The sequence below is a fragment of the Labrus mixtus genome, chromosome 4 (assembly GCF_963584025.1).
Source record: "Labrus mixtus chromosome 4, fLabMix1.1, whole genome shotgun sequence".
Classification (NCBI taxonomy): domain Eukaryota; kingdom Metazoa; phylum Chordata; class Actinopteri; order Labriformes; family Labridae; genus Labrus; species Labrus mixtus.
In genome coordinates, this window is record NC_083615.1 from 606,662 (window position 1) to 625,263 (window position 18,602).

The 18,602-nt window shown below is 40.3% G+C and overlaps 1 protein-coding gene across 1 annotated transcript in view; it reads left to right on the forward strand.

Annotated features, from left to right (window-relative positions):
* The window catches only part of itpr2 (inositol 1,4,5-trisphosphate receptor, type 2), a 76,001-nt gene that overhangs the window by 7,105 nt on the left and 50,294 nt on the right, over positions 1 to 18,602 (forward strand). The window contains exons 5-26 of the mRNA XM_061037041.1: positions 848 to 1,006; positions 1,806 to 1,904; positions 2,996 to 3,079; positions 3,196 to 3,342; positions 4,953 to 5,048; positions 5,644 to 5,688; positions 8,958 to 9,109; positions 9,981 to 10,080; positions 10,221 to 10,381; positions 10,473 to 10,614; positions 10,716 to 10,874; positions 12,081 to 12,253; positions 12,692 to 12,811; positions 12,992 to 13,174; positions 14,325 to 14,576; positions 14,892 to 15,039; positions 15,154 to 15,301; positions 16,108 to 16,295; positions 16,390 to 16,513; positions 17,174 to 17,231; positions 17,316 to 17,481; positions 17,786 to 17,953. Coding sequence (XP_060893024.1) covers positions 848 to 1,006; positions 1,806 to 1,904; positions 2,996 to 3,079; positions 3,196 to 3,342; positions 4,953 to 5,048; positions 5,644 to 5,688; positions 8,958 to 9,109; positions 9,981 to 10,080; positions 10,221 to 10,381; positions 10,473 to 10,614; positions 10,716 to 10,874; positions 12,081 to 12,253; positions 12,692 to 12,811; positions 12,992 to 13,174; positions 14,325 to 14,576; positions 14,892 to 15,039; positions 15,154 to 15,301; positions 16,108 to 16,295; positions 16,390 to 16,513; positions 17,174 to 17,231; positions 17,316 to 17,481; positions 17,786 to 17,953 — 3,072 coding nt within the window. The remainder of the gene's footprint in view (positions 1 to 847; positions 1,007 to 1,805; positions 1,905 to 2,995; positions 3,080 to 3,195; positions 3,343 to 4,952; positions 5,049 to 5,643; positions 5,689 to 8,957; positions 9,110 to 9,980; positions 10,081 to 10,220; positions 10,382 to 10,472; positions 10,615 to 10,715; positions 10,875 to 12,080; positions 12,254 to 12,691; positions 12,812 to 12,991; positions 13,175 to 14,324; positions 14,577 to 14,891; positions 15,040 to 15,153; positions 15,302 to 16,107; positions 16,296 to 16,389; positions 16,514 to 17,173; positions 17,232 to 17,315; positions 17,482 to 17,785; positions 17,954 to 18,602) is intronic.

Here is an 18,602-nt window from a genome sequence, read left to right on the forward strand (position 1 = left end):
CATATACACAATAACACACGAACAAACAAGTACATAAATAAATGTTCATAAAAGTAGAGAAATGAAAATCATAAATAAAAGTTGTAATCATAAAGAAATAAATTCCAGTACACTCAAAGATATCATGTGTCAAAGTTCAGGTGTGAAGTCAACCCCAGGGAGAAATGGTGCATGATCTTGGTGGGAATTATTTTTGTTAATTAATCCATGATGAAATCAATCATTTGTGGAAGTCCTTTATAAAATAAGCTCTGCCTCAAACTGCTAAAATTGTAAAACAGTTTTTTTGAAGCATTCATAATGATTTTTTTTTTGGATTTTTTTAACCTTTATTTAAGCAGGTTGGTCCCATTGAGATTAAAAACCTCTTTTTCAAGGGAGACCTGGCCAAGACAGACAGCAGCAAAAACACAAAGTTACAGACAGAAACACAAAGAGAGACAAAGTACAATTTACAAAACACAACATTTTGGATTAAAATAGAAACATCTATGAGTCAAATCTGAGAATCAGTCGTTCAAACAGCCGAGCTAAAACATCCACATCTTATAGAATCTGCTTCCACTTCTTTCATTTTAGATTTAAAAACATTTAAGGACACCAGCTCCTTGAGCTCTGCAACAGATTCCAGGCTGAGGGTGCAGAGTACCCAAAATTATAATTTAACATATAATAGAATTCAGTAACAGTCACAAGGGCCATGTCCCTCTTTTGACTATTTTACAGAAACACTTCAGCCACATTTTTTTTTTTCAAACATGTAAAGTTCTGAGAAGTTTCATCTATGTATCTGAACACTTCCACCCTGCAGCTCTAAAACACATTGCACTGCATTGTTTTGTTGCAGCTCCTGCACATAAAGAGTAATAAATATCTGACGGTCAACAAGCGTCTCCCTGCTCTGCTGGAGAAGAACGCCATGCGGGTTTCCTTGGACCCGGCCGGGAACGAGGGCTCCTGGTTCTACATCCAGCCCTTCTGGAAGCTCCGCAGCGAAGGAGATAATGTGGGTTTCCTTTGAATTCAACAAACACACATTTCACCAGACTGTACAACAGCTTCATTTTTTCTTCTCTGTTAAAACTCCAGCAGATGTCATTTGGCGTGCGAGCTGACTTTTTTCATCCTGTCAGTTCATTGTTTGTCCTGTTCCAGTAACATTTCTGATTTTGTCCTCCCCCCTTTTTGGCTTTAGCATCCTATGGTTAAAGGTATTGCTCTTGATTGTGCATGGTGTTTGTGCTGTATTAGTCAGAACCTGAGTAGCGTTTTAAGAGCATGGGTGCATCGGCCTTTCACTGCATGTAGGTTTACAGGCTGAACTCTAAATCAGTCTGTCGGTTGTTACGTCGCATCTCTGCTGCTTGAAATGTCTGAAAATATTCCAAACTTGCATTGGAATAAATGTTTTGAGGCATCAATATCTGAAGCCATAGTGTGCTTGTGTTTGATTTACAAACTTGTTAAGAGTCTGCTGTGTCTGAGAATAGGTTAGAAAGCATGCAAACTATCAAAAACAGGTAGTGTATGTATCATTCACATCTCTGAATGTTGCATTTAATGCACAAACACCACGGTCTGAACGAACCTGTTTTTCATGAACGACTCGACCCATCTCTTATCTAAATCTCAGCCTGTTGCTGTTGCACATGGCACCCTTTTTTTTTTTTTGTAAACGAGGAGATGTCAGACCCCCCTTTGCATGGTCACACTGCTCCTTCCTGTTTGATCTAGTTAAACACTGCTGAAAGTCTACCAGTCCCGTGTGTCCTTCTGGGATTTGACTGTCTCTTACTGGGTTCAAGGTGGTGGTCGGAGACAAGGTGGTGCTGATGCCAGTGAACGCGGGGCAGCCTCTTCATGCCAGTAACATCGAGCTGCTGGACAACATCGGCTGCAAAGAGGTGGGGACATCTCATATATGTTTATTTTATAATAAGAGAGATAGATAGAGAGATAGATAGATAGATAGTTTATTGATCCCGAGGGAAATTCAAAGCATCCAGTAGCAGGTTACAAAGACGAACATGACATGAAACATTTGTTACAATACATATATATTAACCTGAAAAAAAGATTTAAAGAATACCCCTAGATAAATCAAACTTAAACTGAGCAATTAAAAATAGACTTATACAAGAAATGTACATAACCTGTGCAGGGATAAAAATATATGTGAGATTTAAACAAGAACCTTTAAAAATCTGTAATTAGAGCTGAATATAAAAAATAAAAAAGTGTTGACCTTCTGAAGTTGTGTTGTTTATATATGTACAGCAATGTTTAAAAAGAAGATATTAGAAACAGACATTAAATAACAGTCAGTGCAAACATGAAAGGTGCGATTTAAATAATTGTGAGGTTAGCATTAAAGTGTCCAACTAGAGGCTGACTCAGAATCAGAAATACTTTATTACTCCCAGGGGGAAATGTGTTTGCTACAGTTGCTCATAACACCAAAAATCAGTAGGAAGTACAGATAATTTCACAATATAAAATAAAATGAAAATAGTATAACAATATAATAAGCATAAGTACCAAGTGAAAGCAATAATAAAGTAGTATAAGTAATAATGTTCAAGCGCAGGTCATTGAAACTATAAACAGTATTTACAAATATGAATACACACTGATGGATTAACAGCGTAGATATTGTACGGTTCATGTATAGATAACACTTTTGATGTATAAATATTGTCCAGTTTTCAACAGATTGCTCAGTTTTAGTAGAGAAATAGTCTTGGTACAGCTGTGCAGATGGGAATTGGAAAAAAGGAAGATTAAGTCCAAGAGTCACTGTGTGCTAAATAAGTCGATTGCTCTTCTTCTGGTTGTATTTATCTAAAAGATTTTTGCTTTAATAGACCTCAAATTTAACAGAACAACATGTTAATCCTTAAAACTGTGTTAGGAACGTAAACAACCCTAAAAAGGTCGTTTTACATGTGATCAGAAAATCTTATATTGATGTGTTTTTGCCCCTTCATCTCTGCAGGTTAACGCCGTTAACTGTAACACCAGCTGGAAGGTCGCCTTGTTCATGAAGTTTAGCGACTACAGGGAGGATGTACTAAAGGGGGTATGATGACCATAGAGATATTTCTTTGTCCTTTTTGACGCTCGCCCCTCCTCGGAGCAGACGGCGTGCAGTTGTCACACAGCGGTCTCATGTTGTGTTCTCGACCTCTCTGTCAGGGAGACGTGGTGAGGCTGTTTCACGCCGAGCAGGAGAAGTTTCTGACTGGTGACGAGTACAAAAAGCAGCAGCACGTCTTCCTCAGGACCACGCTGCGGCAGTCTGCCACCTCCGCCACCAGCTCCAAGGCCCTCTGGGAGATCGAGGTGAAGCACAAAAAGCAAAGAAGGTTTATTTCTCTATAGTAGCTGCAGAACACTTTTGAATACATGTTGTGTTTGATTTTGGCTGTGCTAAAGTGACGCAGAAACCTGTGGATTTAATCACCGCTCATTAGAAACCATCATGAATGTTGAGTAATGGAATTTAAATAGTATAAATGTCATTGATGCTTCTTTATATATAGATATATATATATATATATATATATATATATATATCTATATACAGTAAGTCAGCTTGTTGTTTTTTTAGGTAACACTTTAAGTTAAGGGCACAATATTCACCATTAAAGGCTTTATATGTGATGTTTTGATCCAGCAGATGTCGCCCTTGAGCACCAGCATGAAACCAAAACAACTCGCGCTGCATTGTTGTGTTAGCATGCTAATGCTAGCGATCTTTATTCTGCTCGTATCTTCACACTGCATGTAAATTTACCTGAAATGAGCGTGATCTAGAAACACAGTTAAGCAGTGAGTACAGTATGTTATTCTTCTTTTCTCTAGTCCCTCAATTAAACAACTTTTATACACGAGGGGAGGAGTCAGCCGGCCGTCCGGGCGATGTAAACAAAGTGAAGATAGGACTCTGAAAACTCTGAAAACATCACAGACAGTGGGACTCGGGTGTTACACCCATTGTAGACAGTCATGACTCACAGAGTTATTTTCAGAGGAGATACTTGATTTATATTTAAGTGTGAAACATCACATAGAAAGCCTTTAATGTTGAATATCGTGACCTTAGTTTAGAGTGTATACTAGTTGACTGAATGTAATTTATAGATGAAGTGACATTGAAATATATTGAATCTTTAGTGACAACCATGCAATTCATTCATAACAAAACCGACCCCATATGGACAGTTAAATAATAAACTTTAAAAAATATAGTTGTAATACAATGATGCTGTACATGTAAGATCGTCCATCTAAAAAAAGAAAAGGTGCCCTCCAATAAGGCCAATAATTCACCTTGGATCATAGCAGCTGTGTAATATCTGCCTCTTTAACCTTTCAGTTCTTTGTCTATTGTACTCAATGTTCCTCTTATCAGCGAGCACCAAATTAAGGTTCCTGTTTTCCCTCGGCTGTTTTTGCCAAAATTCAAGTGTTGCCCTATCAGTTGTTGACATGTTGTGAGACTTGTGTGAAAAAGAAAAAACGTCCTGTTGTACTTGGCACATTAGATCACTCTTATTCTGACTCATGTAGGCAGAGCAGTGATAGACTACATGGGTGTTAATTAATATGAAGCCAAGCATCACAGTGTCATTTAGTAATGAATTCATGTTACTTTAACTTACTGCTGTTGAGCCTGAGCCGTTCGGTCTTCTTAATAAAACCAGAAGCTACATTTAAAAGCGTTCTAATACCGATAAAGACTTGAAGTGGACACTGTAAATTATATCCTTAATTACCTCTTTCACAATATCACACCAGCTTGATACAAGCAAAGACTGACTAGATACTCACAGGGACAAATAATATAATATAATATAATAATAATAAAAAAAGCTTCTAGCTGTAAAATACTTAATAATTCTTTTTTGTGTGTGTGTGTGTGTGTGTGTGTGTGTGTGTCTCCATGTCAGGTTGTGCACTATGACCCCTGTAGAAGCGGAGCCGGCCAGTGGAACAGCCTTTTCCGCTTCAAACACCTGGCAACAGGAAATTACCTCGCAGCTGAGGTATCTCTTTACTCTTTCACCTTTCTTACACCTACAATTCTACACTTCACTCTGCAGACTCTTTTATCCAAAGCGACGTACATCAGAGAGTAAGAACAACACAAGCAAGGATCTAGAAAAAAGGGAACAATGTCAGTAAGAGCAAACGATCAGCTTTGAGTCTGATTGGACACACAGGTGCTGACAGGAAGTGACCAGAGGCAAAGCACAACATTGAGGGCAGTTCTTGAGAGCTCTAATCAGTATAGAAACCATCTTATAAGTCGTCGTTATCAAACAAAAACCATCGTCATTACCATCATCATCATCAATAATATGGAGACCTTCTTTTAACATCACATTTCCAGTCCTACACTATTTTACAAAGGACCCTTTTCTCACTTTTTGTTTGACTTTTCAGTGTGTGATAATAGTTGAGGAGACTTTTAGGTGGTGTGCTGTAGGTGGCAGTGTTCCCACTGATATGGACTCTTATCACACACATCTTTTTGCTGATGAATAGTTTGAATTTGGGTGATAATGGGGATGATAATGATGTGATAATCATCAGAGCTGTCTTGATTTGAGTTCACTCATCGCTCTGTGTTCTCTGCAGGTGAACCCTGAATTCAAAGACAACCATGTGGAGCCCAAAGGAGAGGTGAGTCAGGCTAGCAAACACATTTGATCCACACACCCTCAGACTGGCTTATAACCTACAGGTATTTCCTTTTTTGGACAAGCTGAGAAGATATTTTCTGATTTAAGACATCAGCAGTGTAAAGAGTCTTTTTTAACAGCACAAATGAGCCAGATTGCTCTCTACTGAAAAGACAAGGTGAGGAATGAAGTGAGTGTTTTTAGTGGAAAGAACAATCATCTCAGCAGTTCCATAATTGTCGTTCCAACTTCCGGCCCTTCTCCATCTCCTCAGTCTTTTGGTTATGCAACACCACCAGTTCTCTCGCTCTCACAAAGTTCTGTGTGCTCACACAAACTCTGAATCTATATTGAGATATTTCTTTAGCTCTGAGCTACCTCGCACATTTGTATTCTGGCGATGGAGAGGAACACTAGCTCTCTCTCAGCCTCACACTTTCTCTCATGCACATGCTGAATTTCAGACACACAGGGGGCTCCTTACATAACGTCTGGGTGTGTGGGGGGTGCCCTGCAAGAGGGGATGGAGGGGAGGCAGACGTGCTGTCTGCTCCGCTTCGCTCGCCTGTGCTAAGCTGGTGGGGTGAGTCACCGGCAGAGGAGGGCGGGAGGAGGAGGACGAGGAGGAGGAGGAGGAGGGGAGATAGAGAAGCTGAGGCGTATAGAGGGAGCTCTGGGGAGCTTCCCATTGACATGCAGAAAACAGTGGGAGAAATTAACCCTTGGCATTATCGGCTACATCTGCATCGGTTTAGACTGTACCGGGCGTACATACTGCAGTGTCTAACAACAGCACACAGATGACTCACGCCTCTCGAGCTGCATTTCTGTCTCATTTGATACCTCATTAGTGTAAGAAGCTGTGACAGTATAGTTTGGGCTCGCATCTGTCTGTCCTCAATTATAGATTTTTATCTCCGCTTGGGCTCATTTATCTGTATTAACATGATTATGTGTGGAAAGATATGGCAGCTCTGCGCAAAAACACATCTATTCTCAGCTTTTTGGTGACTCTCTATCATTACACACTTTAAAGGCTTTATATGTGATTTTTTGATCCAGCAGATGTCGCCCTTGAGCACCAGCATGAAACCAAAACAACTCACGCTGCATTGTTGTGTTAGCATGCTAATGCTAGCGATCTTTATTATGCTCGTATCTTCACACTGCATGTAAATTTACCTGAAATGAGCGTGATCTAGAAACACAGTTAAGCAGTGAGTACAGTATGTTATTCTTCTTTTCTCTAGTCCCTCAATTAAACAACTTTTATACACGAGGGGAGGAGTCAGCCGGCCGTCCGGGCGATGTAAACAAAGTGAAGATAGGACTCTGAAAACATCACAGACAGTGGGACTCGGGTGTTACACCCATTGTAGACAGTCATGACTCACAGAGTTATTTTCAGAGGAGATACTTACATATTAAGACTTTAATTAAAATGAATGAGGCTGAATCTTAACAATACAGCAACATATATGAAAAAAAAAAGTAAATTGGGAAGTGTGGGGTAAACTTCTACATTTTGTCCTGATGATGTCTTCCTGCTTTTTCAACTGCCCCGAGTGCTAAAATATTAATCGGTCGATAAAAGAGAGGGCAGAAAAACAATCTTCAGTTATTGTAACATTTGTGTCACAAAAAACAAAATTATTCCCCAATCTAGTTTAATTAACGACTAGATAATTCAATACCACGGTTACTGCTCCGTTTCAAATGTGTACTGCTGTCATTTAGCGTCTGCCAGGGCTTCATCTGGACAACTTTGTTTGTGGAACTGGACATGTTACTCTCCCTGATAATGGCACACCACTGATTGTCACAGGAGAAATAAACTGTCATACTGATGAAGCCCAGGCCTATTGACTTCCAGTCTCTTTTCTGTCCTCGTCTGAGCTCAAACAGGACCTCACTCCTCCCACACAGAGAGCAGGCTATTCCCTGGATCTGATTCTGACTCTGAGTTGCTCCACAGCACATCTGACTGTCACCCCTCTGCATCCATCAGATCTATCAGATTCCTTATTCAATTAAAATCTGTCTCCCTGTCTCCCTCAGACATCACCACACATTGTTTCATACCACTGTAACAGCCAGTCCCTTAAACCAACTCAGCTTTCCAATGAGGTCTTCTTGGCTTGGCCTCCTCGTGGGGACTTTGCCAGACTCTCTACAGACGAGGCTACAGACACACTCTGTCTCACCTCTGTACAAACTCTGCCCTCTAGTGTCCAAAACGGCATGTAACACCTCCCTCAGTCCATGGCTCACCGAGGTGACCGGAAGGCAAAGGGCACGGCTCAGGGCAGCAGAGAGAAAATGGTGTAAACTCAGAGAGTCTACCGACCTCAGAGATTATAAGAAAAGACTTACATGATTAATCTTCAGCTACAACGGCTTCTTATCAAAACAAGATCTGTGATGTCACAGATGCATGAACATTTTCCACCCTCCACTCTGCTCACACCGGATATGTTTGCTTCATACTTTACTGATAAGGTTTCATTCATCAGCAATCCGTTTTCCTAGCCAGACCAACTTAGCCTGCAGGCCCCAAACTAATAGTTCCTCACTTACCTCATTCTCCCCTCTGACCAAACACAAAGTCTTAATGCTGCACGTCATCAACTCCTGCGAGTCAAATGGGTGTGTTCCCCACCACATTCAATGCAGCTTGGGTCACCCCTCTGGCTCTGCAAAAAAAACAAAACACCCCTATCCAGCCAGCTGGTCTGTAGTTTTCCAGTTTGAAAACTACAGAGTGGTTTCACTTCTGCCCTTTCTGTCAAAAAATAGTTGAGAGCACAGTCTTTAATCAAGTCTCTGAATTTCTGTCCAGAAACGATCTAATTGATCCTAATCGGTCAGATCGGAAACAGTATAACCAGTAACTAAAGAAAGAACTTGTTGTAGCTGATACCTGTCCCGAGTTCAGTTGGTTAAGGTGCAGCAGAGTACATGTGCTTGTGTAACCAAGCTCTGCACACATCTTAATACTGACTGAGCATGCAAAGAGATAAATCAAGTGTTGAATAGTGAATGTAAAACAATTGCTAAGATGGAACAAATTCCCCTTTGTGAGTGATAACAGTGATTAAAGACCAAGAACTCTGATATACATATATATATATATACATATATATATATATATATATATATATATATACATATAGGCTTCCAGGCTGCTGACATTCATTTCTACTCTGTTTGTGTGCATGTGTGTGTATCATGCTGTGTGTGTGTGTGTTTGTGTGTTTGTGTGTGCTGCAGAACGAGACAGATATTGTGTTCTCCAAGAAGAAGCATCAGGCAGCAGAGAAGATTGCTTTTACTCTGGTTTCTGTTCCCCATGGGAATGATATCGCGTCTCTCTTTGAACTGGATGCCACCACTCTGCAGCGGGCCGACTGTCTGGTGCCCAGGTCAGTTTCTTACAGGGGGAAACAACAACAAGTTACTTCTTCTGCAGCTGTATCCACAGAACCACTTTTTTTTGCAAGAATTTACAGCACAGAGTAGAGCAGATTATCTACTACCAGGGTGAGATAATGTCACTTATATTGATGCTGAACCGTCTGCTTTTGTGTCAACTATGTGTCATTTTTTTGTTAGCAGTTGAACAATATGTAAACCTGGACATTTTGAGTTAGAATATTTCTTAAATTAGTGGAAATGAAATAGAGACAATGTTATTTCAATCCATCGGCATAAGCAGTGCATTTATTTTTTAACAGTACTAAGAGAGCCATGCTAGCTGTTGAGCATTTAGACTGAACTATGTTTGTGATAAATGCTGCCCTGTTCACATGACAGTGCAAACATGTTTCCCTGGATATACAGTTACCATGTTTAAACCAGCTACATGTGTGAGCATGCCAAGATGACCTCTTTTTCATTAAAAAACAAACGTCAGCAAAAATTTAAATTTTTATCAAATGACCTCACTCTTTTGTTTTAGATAGTTCTAATCATGTGGAGAGGGACATTAGTGGCAGTAACGAATGGAACAGCAATCCATTTAATAGCTTCCAAGACACAGAGAGGCAATGATGATCTCTTATTGGCTGAGCAAAATGAACGCCTTTCCAAAAATGTTTATGGTAATCCATCCAACTGCAGCCAAATCATATCAGGCTGGATCAAAATCCAAAATGCAGACATTGCCATCCCTAAAGCCATGCTGCTATTTTAGCTAAAGTGTAAGATTTTTAAGAATTATGAAATGAGATAAATAGACTAGCCAACAAAAAATGATCAACCAAAAAAAGTGTTTTGTGCTCAATGCTTCCCCAGAAACTCCTACGTTAGACTGAGGCACCTGTGCACCAACACCTGGGTGACGAGCACCAACGTCCCCATTGATGCAGAGGAGGAGCGTCCAGTCATGCTCAAGGTCTACACTCACCCAAAAACACGCACCAAACAAACACATAACATGCACATTCATGTACAGAAGCATTGCATGAACTAGTAAAACACACAAAGATGTATTTGATTTTTTGATTTTAAACTGTCTCTTGGCTGTCACATTAGATCGGCACCTGTCCCACTAAAGAGGATAAAGAGGCGTTTGCCATCGTTTCTGTTCCTCTGTCGGAGGTCCGAGACTTAGACTTTGCTAACGATGCCAGCAAGGTCCTGGAGTCGACCGTGAGGAAGCTGCAGTACGGCAACATCGCTCAGAATGAGAGGAGGTACAGATAAGACGGCCATGACAGCACAAAGTGACAAAAGATTCTTTGCATATTTTATGTGTTCATATGTATGCTTTTATATGTATTCCAGGTTTGTAACTAAGCTCCTGGAGGACCTGGTCTTCTTTGTTTGTGTGGTACCAAACAACGGCCAGGATGTGCTGTCTGTGGTCACCTCGACACCAAACAGAGAGAGGCAGAAACTCATGAGGGAGCAGAACATCCTCGCCCAGGTCAGCTAAAAGTCTTTCATATTTTACAGCAACCACAGATTGACAACGAGAAGTCGATTTATTTCTCAGTTGGTCCTATATCATTGTTTTTGGTGTTGCAGATTTTTGGCATCTTGAAGGCTCCGTTCAACGAAGAGGGTGACGGTCCGATGCTGAAGTTGGAAGATTTGGGAGACCAGCGCTATGCTCACTTCAAGTACATGTTGAGTCTCTGCTACAGGGTGCTACGCCACTCCCAGCAAGACTACCGCAAAAACCAGGCATGTTTTTCTTCATCTACACAATACTGTGTGCACATTGAGTTGTAAATGGGCCCATATCAATTCTCCCATTAGCAGAGGGATGAGGGGCAGTTTAAACATAGAGAGATGGACACGTTCGCTGAGAGTAGATTCTGTTAGACCGTCTGGAAAAAGAAACCATGCATGCCATGGACCACCCCGTTTATCGACTGGTGAATCAATAGAACTAGACATCATTCAAAAATAAACAACCACTAAGATCATTGAACCAAGAAATCACTAAGTTTAAAAAAATAAGTACCCATTGTCATATCACTAGACTCTTGATTGTGCTGCTAGCTACGTACATCAAGGTCTAATTCTAAACAGTGGCTAATGCTAACTTTTAGCCAACTAACTTATGAGCCAATTTTAGCTTAACAGCTAGCTTGCTAACTTAATCAGAATCAGAATTGGGGTTTATTGCCAAGTACATTTACACATACAAGGAATTTGACTTGGTGTATTGGTGCTAAACTGCAATTCTACAAACTATACTACTAATATTATAAACTATGCATTTCTAACTATTATAGACTTTTAAAAGAGCAAAAAGTAAACACATGATATATAGCTAGAGGACATATTTGTGTTTTTTTCAGTGGCTAATGCTAACCTTTAGCCAACTAGCTTATGAGCCTACCTCCCAGTCAGGCCACGTAATGATAACATAATTAAAGCAATTAAACTGGTCATTTACAGAAGACATTTTAACATTTGTTTTACTCTTTCAGAGAACAGAGCCATCCTTAATGTTCACTGTGATGCCGTGAATTTCTTTTTTTGTCCATCTTTATATCAAAATTAGTTTTTTTTAGCTTGCCAAGCTAATTAACCAATCGCCCAACCTCACTTAGGCTTTTGATAAGTGTGCTTATTTTATTTTATTTTTGTTGTTGTTGACCTATTATAAGCTAAATGATGATTAAGTTAATTGAAAATGAGTCAGCAGATTCATGATGCAATCCAACCCCTTTATGAAAATACTAATACTAATAATTGAGCAGGCCTTAAATAGCTCTTATGAAGTGATGGCTAACAGCCAGTCTGTGTTACAAACAGGCCGAAGGTGTAAATGTGGATAACTTAATGAAAGGGAATTAGATTCAACTTCACCACCACTAGCATCAAAGGTGTTTTAAAATGCAAGTGGTTGAACTTGCCTGTGTTTTCTTTTCCATGTAGGAATATATAGCCAAAAAGTTCTCAATCATGCAGTCTCAGATTGGATATGAGATTCTGGCTGAGGACACAATCACTGCGCTGCTGCACAACAACCGCAAGCTGCTGGAGAAACACATCACGGCCAAAGAGATCGAGACCTTTGTCAACTTGCTGAGGCGCAACAGAGAGCCCAGGTCAGACTCGGACACCTCCCAAACATCGGACGATCAAAGGGAATCATTTGATAATAGAAAATATAGTATACAACTGCTATGTGCATGCAAATTAGTAGTCATACATAATACTTTTCTAAAAATGTATATTTTGAAACACGGGGATGACAGTATTATAAATTTGAGGTGTTGATTTGGAGTGCACATTTGCTATATGAAAATAAGAAGCTGTTATTGAGTCCTTCTACTTTACATACAAATCTAAATACAATTTATGAGCCAGAGAAGGCAACAAAGAAGAATGTGTAGAATTGTTTGAAAATGGGGACAGATAAGCGTCTTTTGTATAGTCAGGAGTATTACACACAAACTTCTTCAATACCTCTGTGAACATGCTGAAACCTGTTTTCCAAAAGCATTAGATAAATGTTGTGATTCATGTCTGGTCTACATTTCCAGATTCTTGGACTACCTCTCTGATCTGTGCGTGTCCAACAAGACTGCCATCCCTGTCACACAGGAGCTTATCTGTAAATTTATGCTGAACCCCACCAACGCAGATATCCTCATCCAGACTAAGTGAGTCACACCCTGCAGATCTATATTTAACATCCGAGCCAAGCCTGTCATGCTTCAGCCGTTCATTTTAAACATGTCCAAACAGAACTCTCTCTACATGTCTCTTCCCCCCCCCCCAGCTCACAATATATTGTGTGCAGTTTTTTTCTTCTAACTGCTTTATGCCATCCCCCTCCTCAGGCTAATCCCTAACACTGAGACCACCCTGGAGTCTTCTCTGCTGCAGGAGGAGGTGGAGGAGGAGGAGGTTTGGCTCTACTGGATCGACAGCCACAAGGAACCTCACGGCAAATCAATCCGACACCTGGCTCAGGACGCTAAAGGCAACCACAAGATGGATGTAGAAACCATCACCTACTACAGGTGACGGCTGTGGTTTATACTTTAGTCTGCACTACCCTTTCTTTCTTCAGATTAAACATTCAATTCTACAATTCTCTTATCAGACTCTTTTATCCAAAGCGACGTACATCAGAGAGTAAGAACAACACAAGCAAGGATCTAGAAAAAAGGGAACAATGTCAGTAAGAGCAAACGATCAGCTTTGAGTCTGATTGGACACACAGGTGCTGACAGGAAGTGACCAGAGGCAAAGCACAACATTGAGGGCAGTTCTTGAGAGCTCTAATCAGTATAGAAACCATCTTATAAGTCGTCGTTATCAAACAAAAACCATCGTCATTACCATCATCATCATCAATAATATGGAGACCATCATCATTAAGTTAGTAGGTATTCATGAAAGAGCTGGGTCTTTAGCTTTTTCTTAAAGGTGCAGAGGGGATATTCAAATACTGTAATGTCTTCCACTAGTTCTAATAATTTGGGGTTTTGGCAGTTTTATAGAGACAACTATGCAAGTTATTGTTGCTTTTTAATAGCTATTTACTACTTACCCTCTATGGATCTGATATGATTGTGTTCATTGTTTTACTGGTTGCCACAGTCCTGAAGGAGAGCTGCTCAATTTTGAATTAAAAGAACACATTTTTTTTGTTCATGTTTTTCTCAAAGCGTCTTTGAGTTTTCAGAAAAGCGCTATATAAAACTAATTTATTATTATTATACATTTAAAATGTGTGACAGGAAACCCTGATCGACAACTCTTTGCTAGACACCACACTGTTGTCTTTGCTTCTGTCTCGTGTTGATTTAACTTAAATCAGTGTTTTCCCTGCTGTTCTAAAACTGTTTCTGCTGGTGGCACTGTTAATATACATTATTTCCGTCTTGGTGACCGTTTTGAAGAAGAGTGAACAAGTTAATATTTTAGAATGGCTAATAAATAATGGTATTGGATCTTTGCATTTATTGGCTAACTCGCTGATACTCAATACTGCATTTTAGCCTGTATCGATGGTGATTCCAATTCAGGTGTGCTATTAGCAAAACTCAAATTCCTTCCTTTTGTACACAAATAAAACTCAATCTCCACTTCTTTTCATGTGTGATCAATAAAACAAAAATCCCTTCACATTTTTATCTCTTCCTGTGTCCCCCGCTTCCTCTGCAGATACCAGCTCAACCTGTTTGCTAAAATGTGTCTCGACCGTCAGTACCTCGCCATCAACCAGATCTCCTGTCAGCTTCCAGTGGATCTGATCCTGCGCTGCATGTTCGACGACTGCCTGCCCTACAACCTGAGAGCGTCCTTCTGCCGCCTCATGCTGCACATGCATGTGGACCGGGATCCTCAGGAGCCCGTGGTGCCGGTTCGCTACGCTCGCCTCTGGACCGAGATCCCCTCCAAGATCACGATCCACGAGTGAGTGCCCCACGAGTGTCTCATTTTCTTTGTCATATTCAGGTTTGATCTGCTTGTCAACGCATGCAGATCGACACTGTTTTCTTTCTTTTTTTTATAAACATATTTTTATTGAATTTCACATTTATCAGTGTAATAAAAGTAAGACATAAAAGAACCCCCCCAAAACAGAACACGTGGCAGTGTATTAATAACACAAGAATAATGAAAGTAATTTGTACAATTATACAAATGAAAAAATAAATAAGTGAAATAATAAACATAAACAGTCACATTTGATACATATTTCTCGCACGGCTCTATGTTTTCTTGCAGGTTTGAGTACGAGACCACTGACACTTCAAGAGATGAGATGAAGAGCAAGTTCGCTCACACGATGGAGTTTGTGGAGGAATACCTCAAAGATGTGGTCAGCCAGCGGTGTCCATTTGGGGATAAAGACAAGAATGAGCTCACACTAGAGGTGAAAAAAAACCTCCTCATGTTACACATGTGTTTAAAAACACACAATGTAATCTTCATTAACTGTCTCACATGTGTGATCCATGTTGGCTTATTCCCCCTCTCTCTCTCCCAGGTGGTGAATCTGGCTCGTAACTTGGTTTACTTTGGTTTCTACAGTTTTAGTGAGCTGCTGCGCCTCACACGCACCCTGCTGGCCATTCTGGATATTGTCCAGCACCCGCTCACCTTTGTGAACAAGCTCAACAAGAGCCCCGAGGCTGGTCAGTATCAAAGAGTATAAGTGCAATATTTCATGGCGTTAGATAAAGGTGTTTATCTTTATGTAGGACGTTTAACAGGAACTTTCAAGCGTGTTCAAAAGTCTTTTGCTGTCTGCAAGTTAATGTCACTCTTAAATATAATATAAATCAAGTATCTCCTCTGAAAATAACTCTGTGAGTCATGACTGTCTACAATGGGTGTAACACCCGAGTCCCTCTGTCTGTGATGTTTTCAGAGTTTTCAGAGTCCTATCTTCACTTTGTTTACATCGCCCGGATGGCCGGCTGACTCCTCCCCTCGTGTATAAAAGTTGTTTAATTGAGGGACTAGAGAAAAGAAGAATAACATACTGTACTCACTGCTTAACTGTGTTTCTAGATCACGCTCATTTCAGGTAAATTTACATGCAGTGTGAAGATACGAGCAGAATAAAGATCGCTAGCATTAGCATGCTAACACAACAATGCAGCGCGAGTTGTTTTGGTTTCATGCTGGTGCTCAAGGGCGACATCTGCTGGATCAAAAAATCACATATAAAGCCTTTAAGTGACTTAAATAATTAAACAGAAGCTGCTAGATTATAATTTGGGTGTTGAAAAAAATCAGATAAAACGACACATGCTTGGACTGTAATACTGAATGTACAAAAATAGATATTAATGATGAGTCTTTACACACACACACACACACACACACACACACAGACACACACACACACACACACACACACACACACACACACACACACACACACACACACACACACACATATGCACAAGGTTAAATGTGTGAGTTTCCTCTGTAGGCAACAATGTCCTCCGTACAATCCACGGCGTCGGGGAGTTGATGACTCAGATGGTGATGAGTCGAGGGGTCCCTCACAGCCTCCCCGACACCCCTCCCTCCCTTCGCTACGCTAAAGGACACTTCCTGCCGGACAATGAGGACGTCATGGTGATGGACACCAAGCTGAAGATCATCGAGATCCTGCAGGTTAGTGCCCCCTACTGGAAATATGTTAATGTGAATTCTACTGAAATGTGACCTGATAACAGGTTGATTTGATGCTTTTATGTCTCCCTGTTAGTTCATCCTGAGTGTGAGGCTGGATTATAGGATCACATACTTGTTGTCCATCTACAAGAAAGAGTTTGGGGAGAAGAGCATAACTGAAACCTCTGGCTCTGTGGCTGACTTGCTCCCATTCATTCGTGAGTCTTTATTTATCTGACTGTTATTTATTGTCTGTTTTTTGATAATTTTCTTCTTTTTAAACATTGCTAAAAAAGTTTGATTCATCTAGAGGTATTCTTTAAATCTTTTTTTTGGGTTAATATATAGGTATGGGAGGGGGGGCGTCGGTTTTGTGGTTATTCCTCTACTAAAACTGTGCAATCTGTTGAAAACTGGACAATATTTATACATCAAAAGTGTTATCTATACATGAACCGTACAATATCTACGCTGTTAATCCATCAGTGTGTATTCATATTTGTAAATATTGTTTATATTTTCAATGACCTGCGCTTGAACATTATTACTTATACTACTTTATTATTGCTTTCACTTGGTTATGCTTATTATATTGTTATACTATTTTCATTTTATTTTATTTTGTGAAATTATCTGTACTTCCTACTGATTTTTGGTGTTATGAGCAACTGTAGCAAACACATTTCCCCCTGGGAGTAATAAAGTATTTCTGATTCTGATTCTGATTTGTAAGAAATGTTTCATGTCATGTACGTCTTTGTAACCTGCTACTGGATGCTTTGAATTTCCCTCAGGATCAATAAAGTATCTATCTATCTATCTATTCTCTTCTTTACATGCACAGTGCCGATCTAATGTTCACTTTGTTTTGTCTTCAGCTCCTGAACCCGACATAGATGAGATCGCAACCAAAGCAGAGAGCATGTTTGCAGGAAGGTAAGACACAGAGAAATCGAATCTCCTGTCTTAAGATTTGCATGCTTGCATGGATTGACTGAGTGCAACATGTCTGGTTTCCAGCTCAGAGCTGAGTGCGGTGGAGCTGGACGACGAGGGTGGCAGGACGTTTTTGAGGGTTCTGATCCATCTCATCATGCAAGATTACCCCCCGCTGGTGTCTGGCTCACTGCAGCTGATCTTCAAGCACTTCAGCCAGCGAGCCGAGGTGCTGCAGGCCTTCAAGCAGGTAGGCACACAGCAAGTAGCACTCAGGGTGAGCTCAAAGAGTGTGGCATTAGGATACTTCCTGAGTTAAGTGAGTTTTTGTCAGTGTGGATGAGGCGGGCCCTCCAAACAGCAGATGTTTTTAAATGTCTCCCTAAGAGCTTCCTCTGCTGGAATCATTTTAACAACACGCTGACTGAGCGAGCGAGCACCACTTGGCAGAGAAATGTTTTCACACTGTCACTACACTTTTTTTATTCTCTTAATGTCATCCTGTCAGCTTTTATTTCTCATTCAGCGTTTTTTGTTTTGCTCTGTTTTTCCAGGTCCAGCTGCTTGTGTCCGAGCAGGATGTAGAGAACTACAAGCAGATCAAAACAGACCTGGACCAGCTGCGTCTGACCGTGGAGAAGTCCGAGCTGTGGGTGGAGAAGAGTGGAGTCTACAACGGTGAAGAACTCGGGGTCAGACAGGACAAGGAGCAGAACATCGAGGTGGTGTACCATCATTTCATGGTTTCCAGCGTCTGAACGAAAATTTCACATGTGCACACAATAATAATAATAATAATAATAATAATAATAATAATAAAGTTTATTTATAAAGCACTTATCAAAACCAACGTCACAAAATGCTTTACAGAAAAAAGAAAAATCCCAACAGTCAAATACACAACAATAAAATCCTATTTTTAAAAAAGCATGAAAAATAAAACAACAGTGCAGCAATCATCCAATTAATTAAAGAGAAACAACAGAGACAAAGATTGGCTAAAGTTAACAGTAAAACAAATAAAACATCATGGATGAAACAAGGATTAGAAGTGATTTAAAAGAAGACACTGATGTAAGTAGTCTGAGATCCTCAGGCAGGTCGTTCCACAGCCGAGGAGCCCGAGATACAAATGCTCCATCTCCTTTCATGGAGTGACCTTCATGTCTCCACAGGAACTCACTATATTTATCTTAACATCCCATCAGTCGTTCAGCTGCACTGTAAATAGCTCCCTTGTTTGTTGTTTTCGTTGTTGTTGTTCACTAAAAGCTGCTGGAAGCTGTGTTCTGAGGAATAATGAATAATAATGTGCGGCAGAACAGGAACCAACTGTAACTAAAGTGTGTATCAGTCGGGCCGGTAACATGT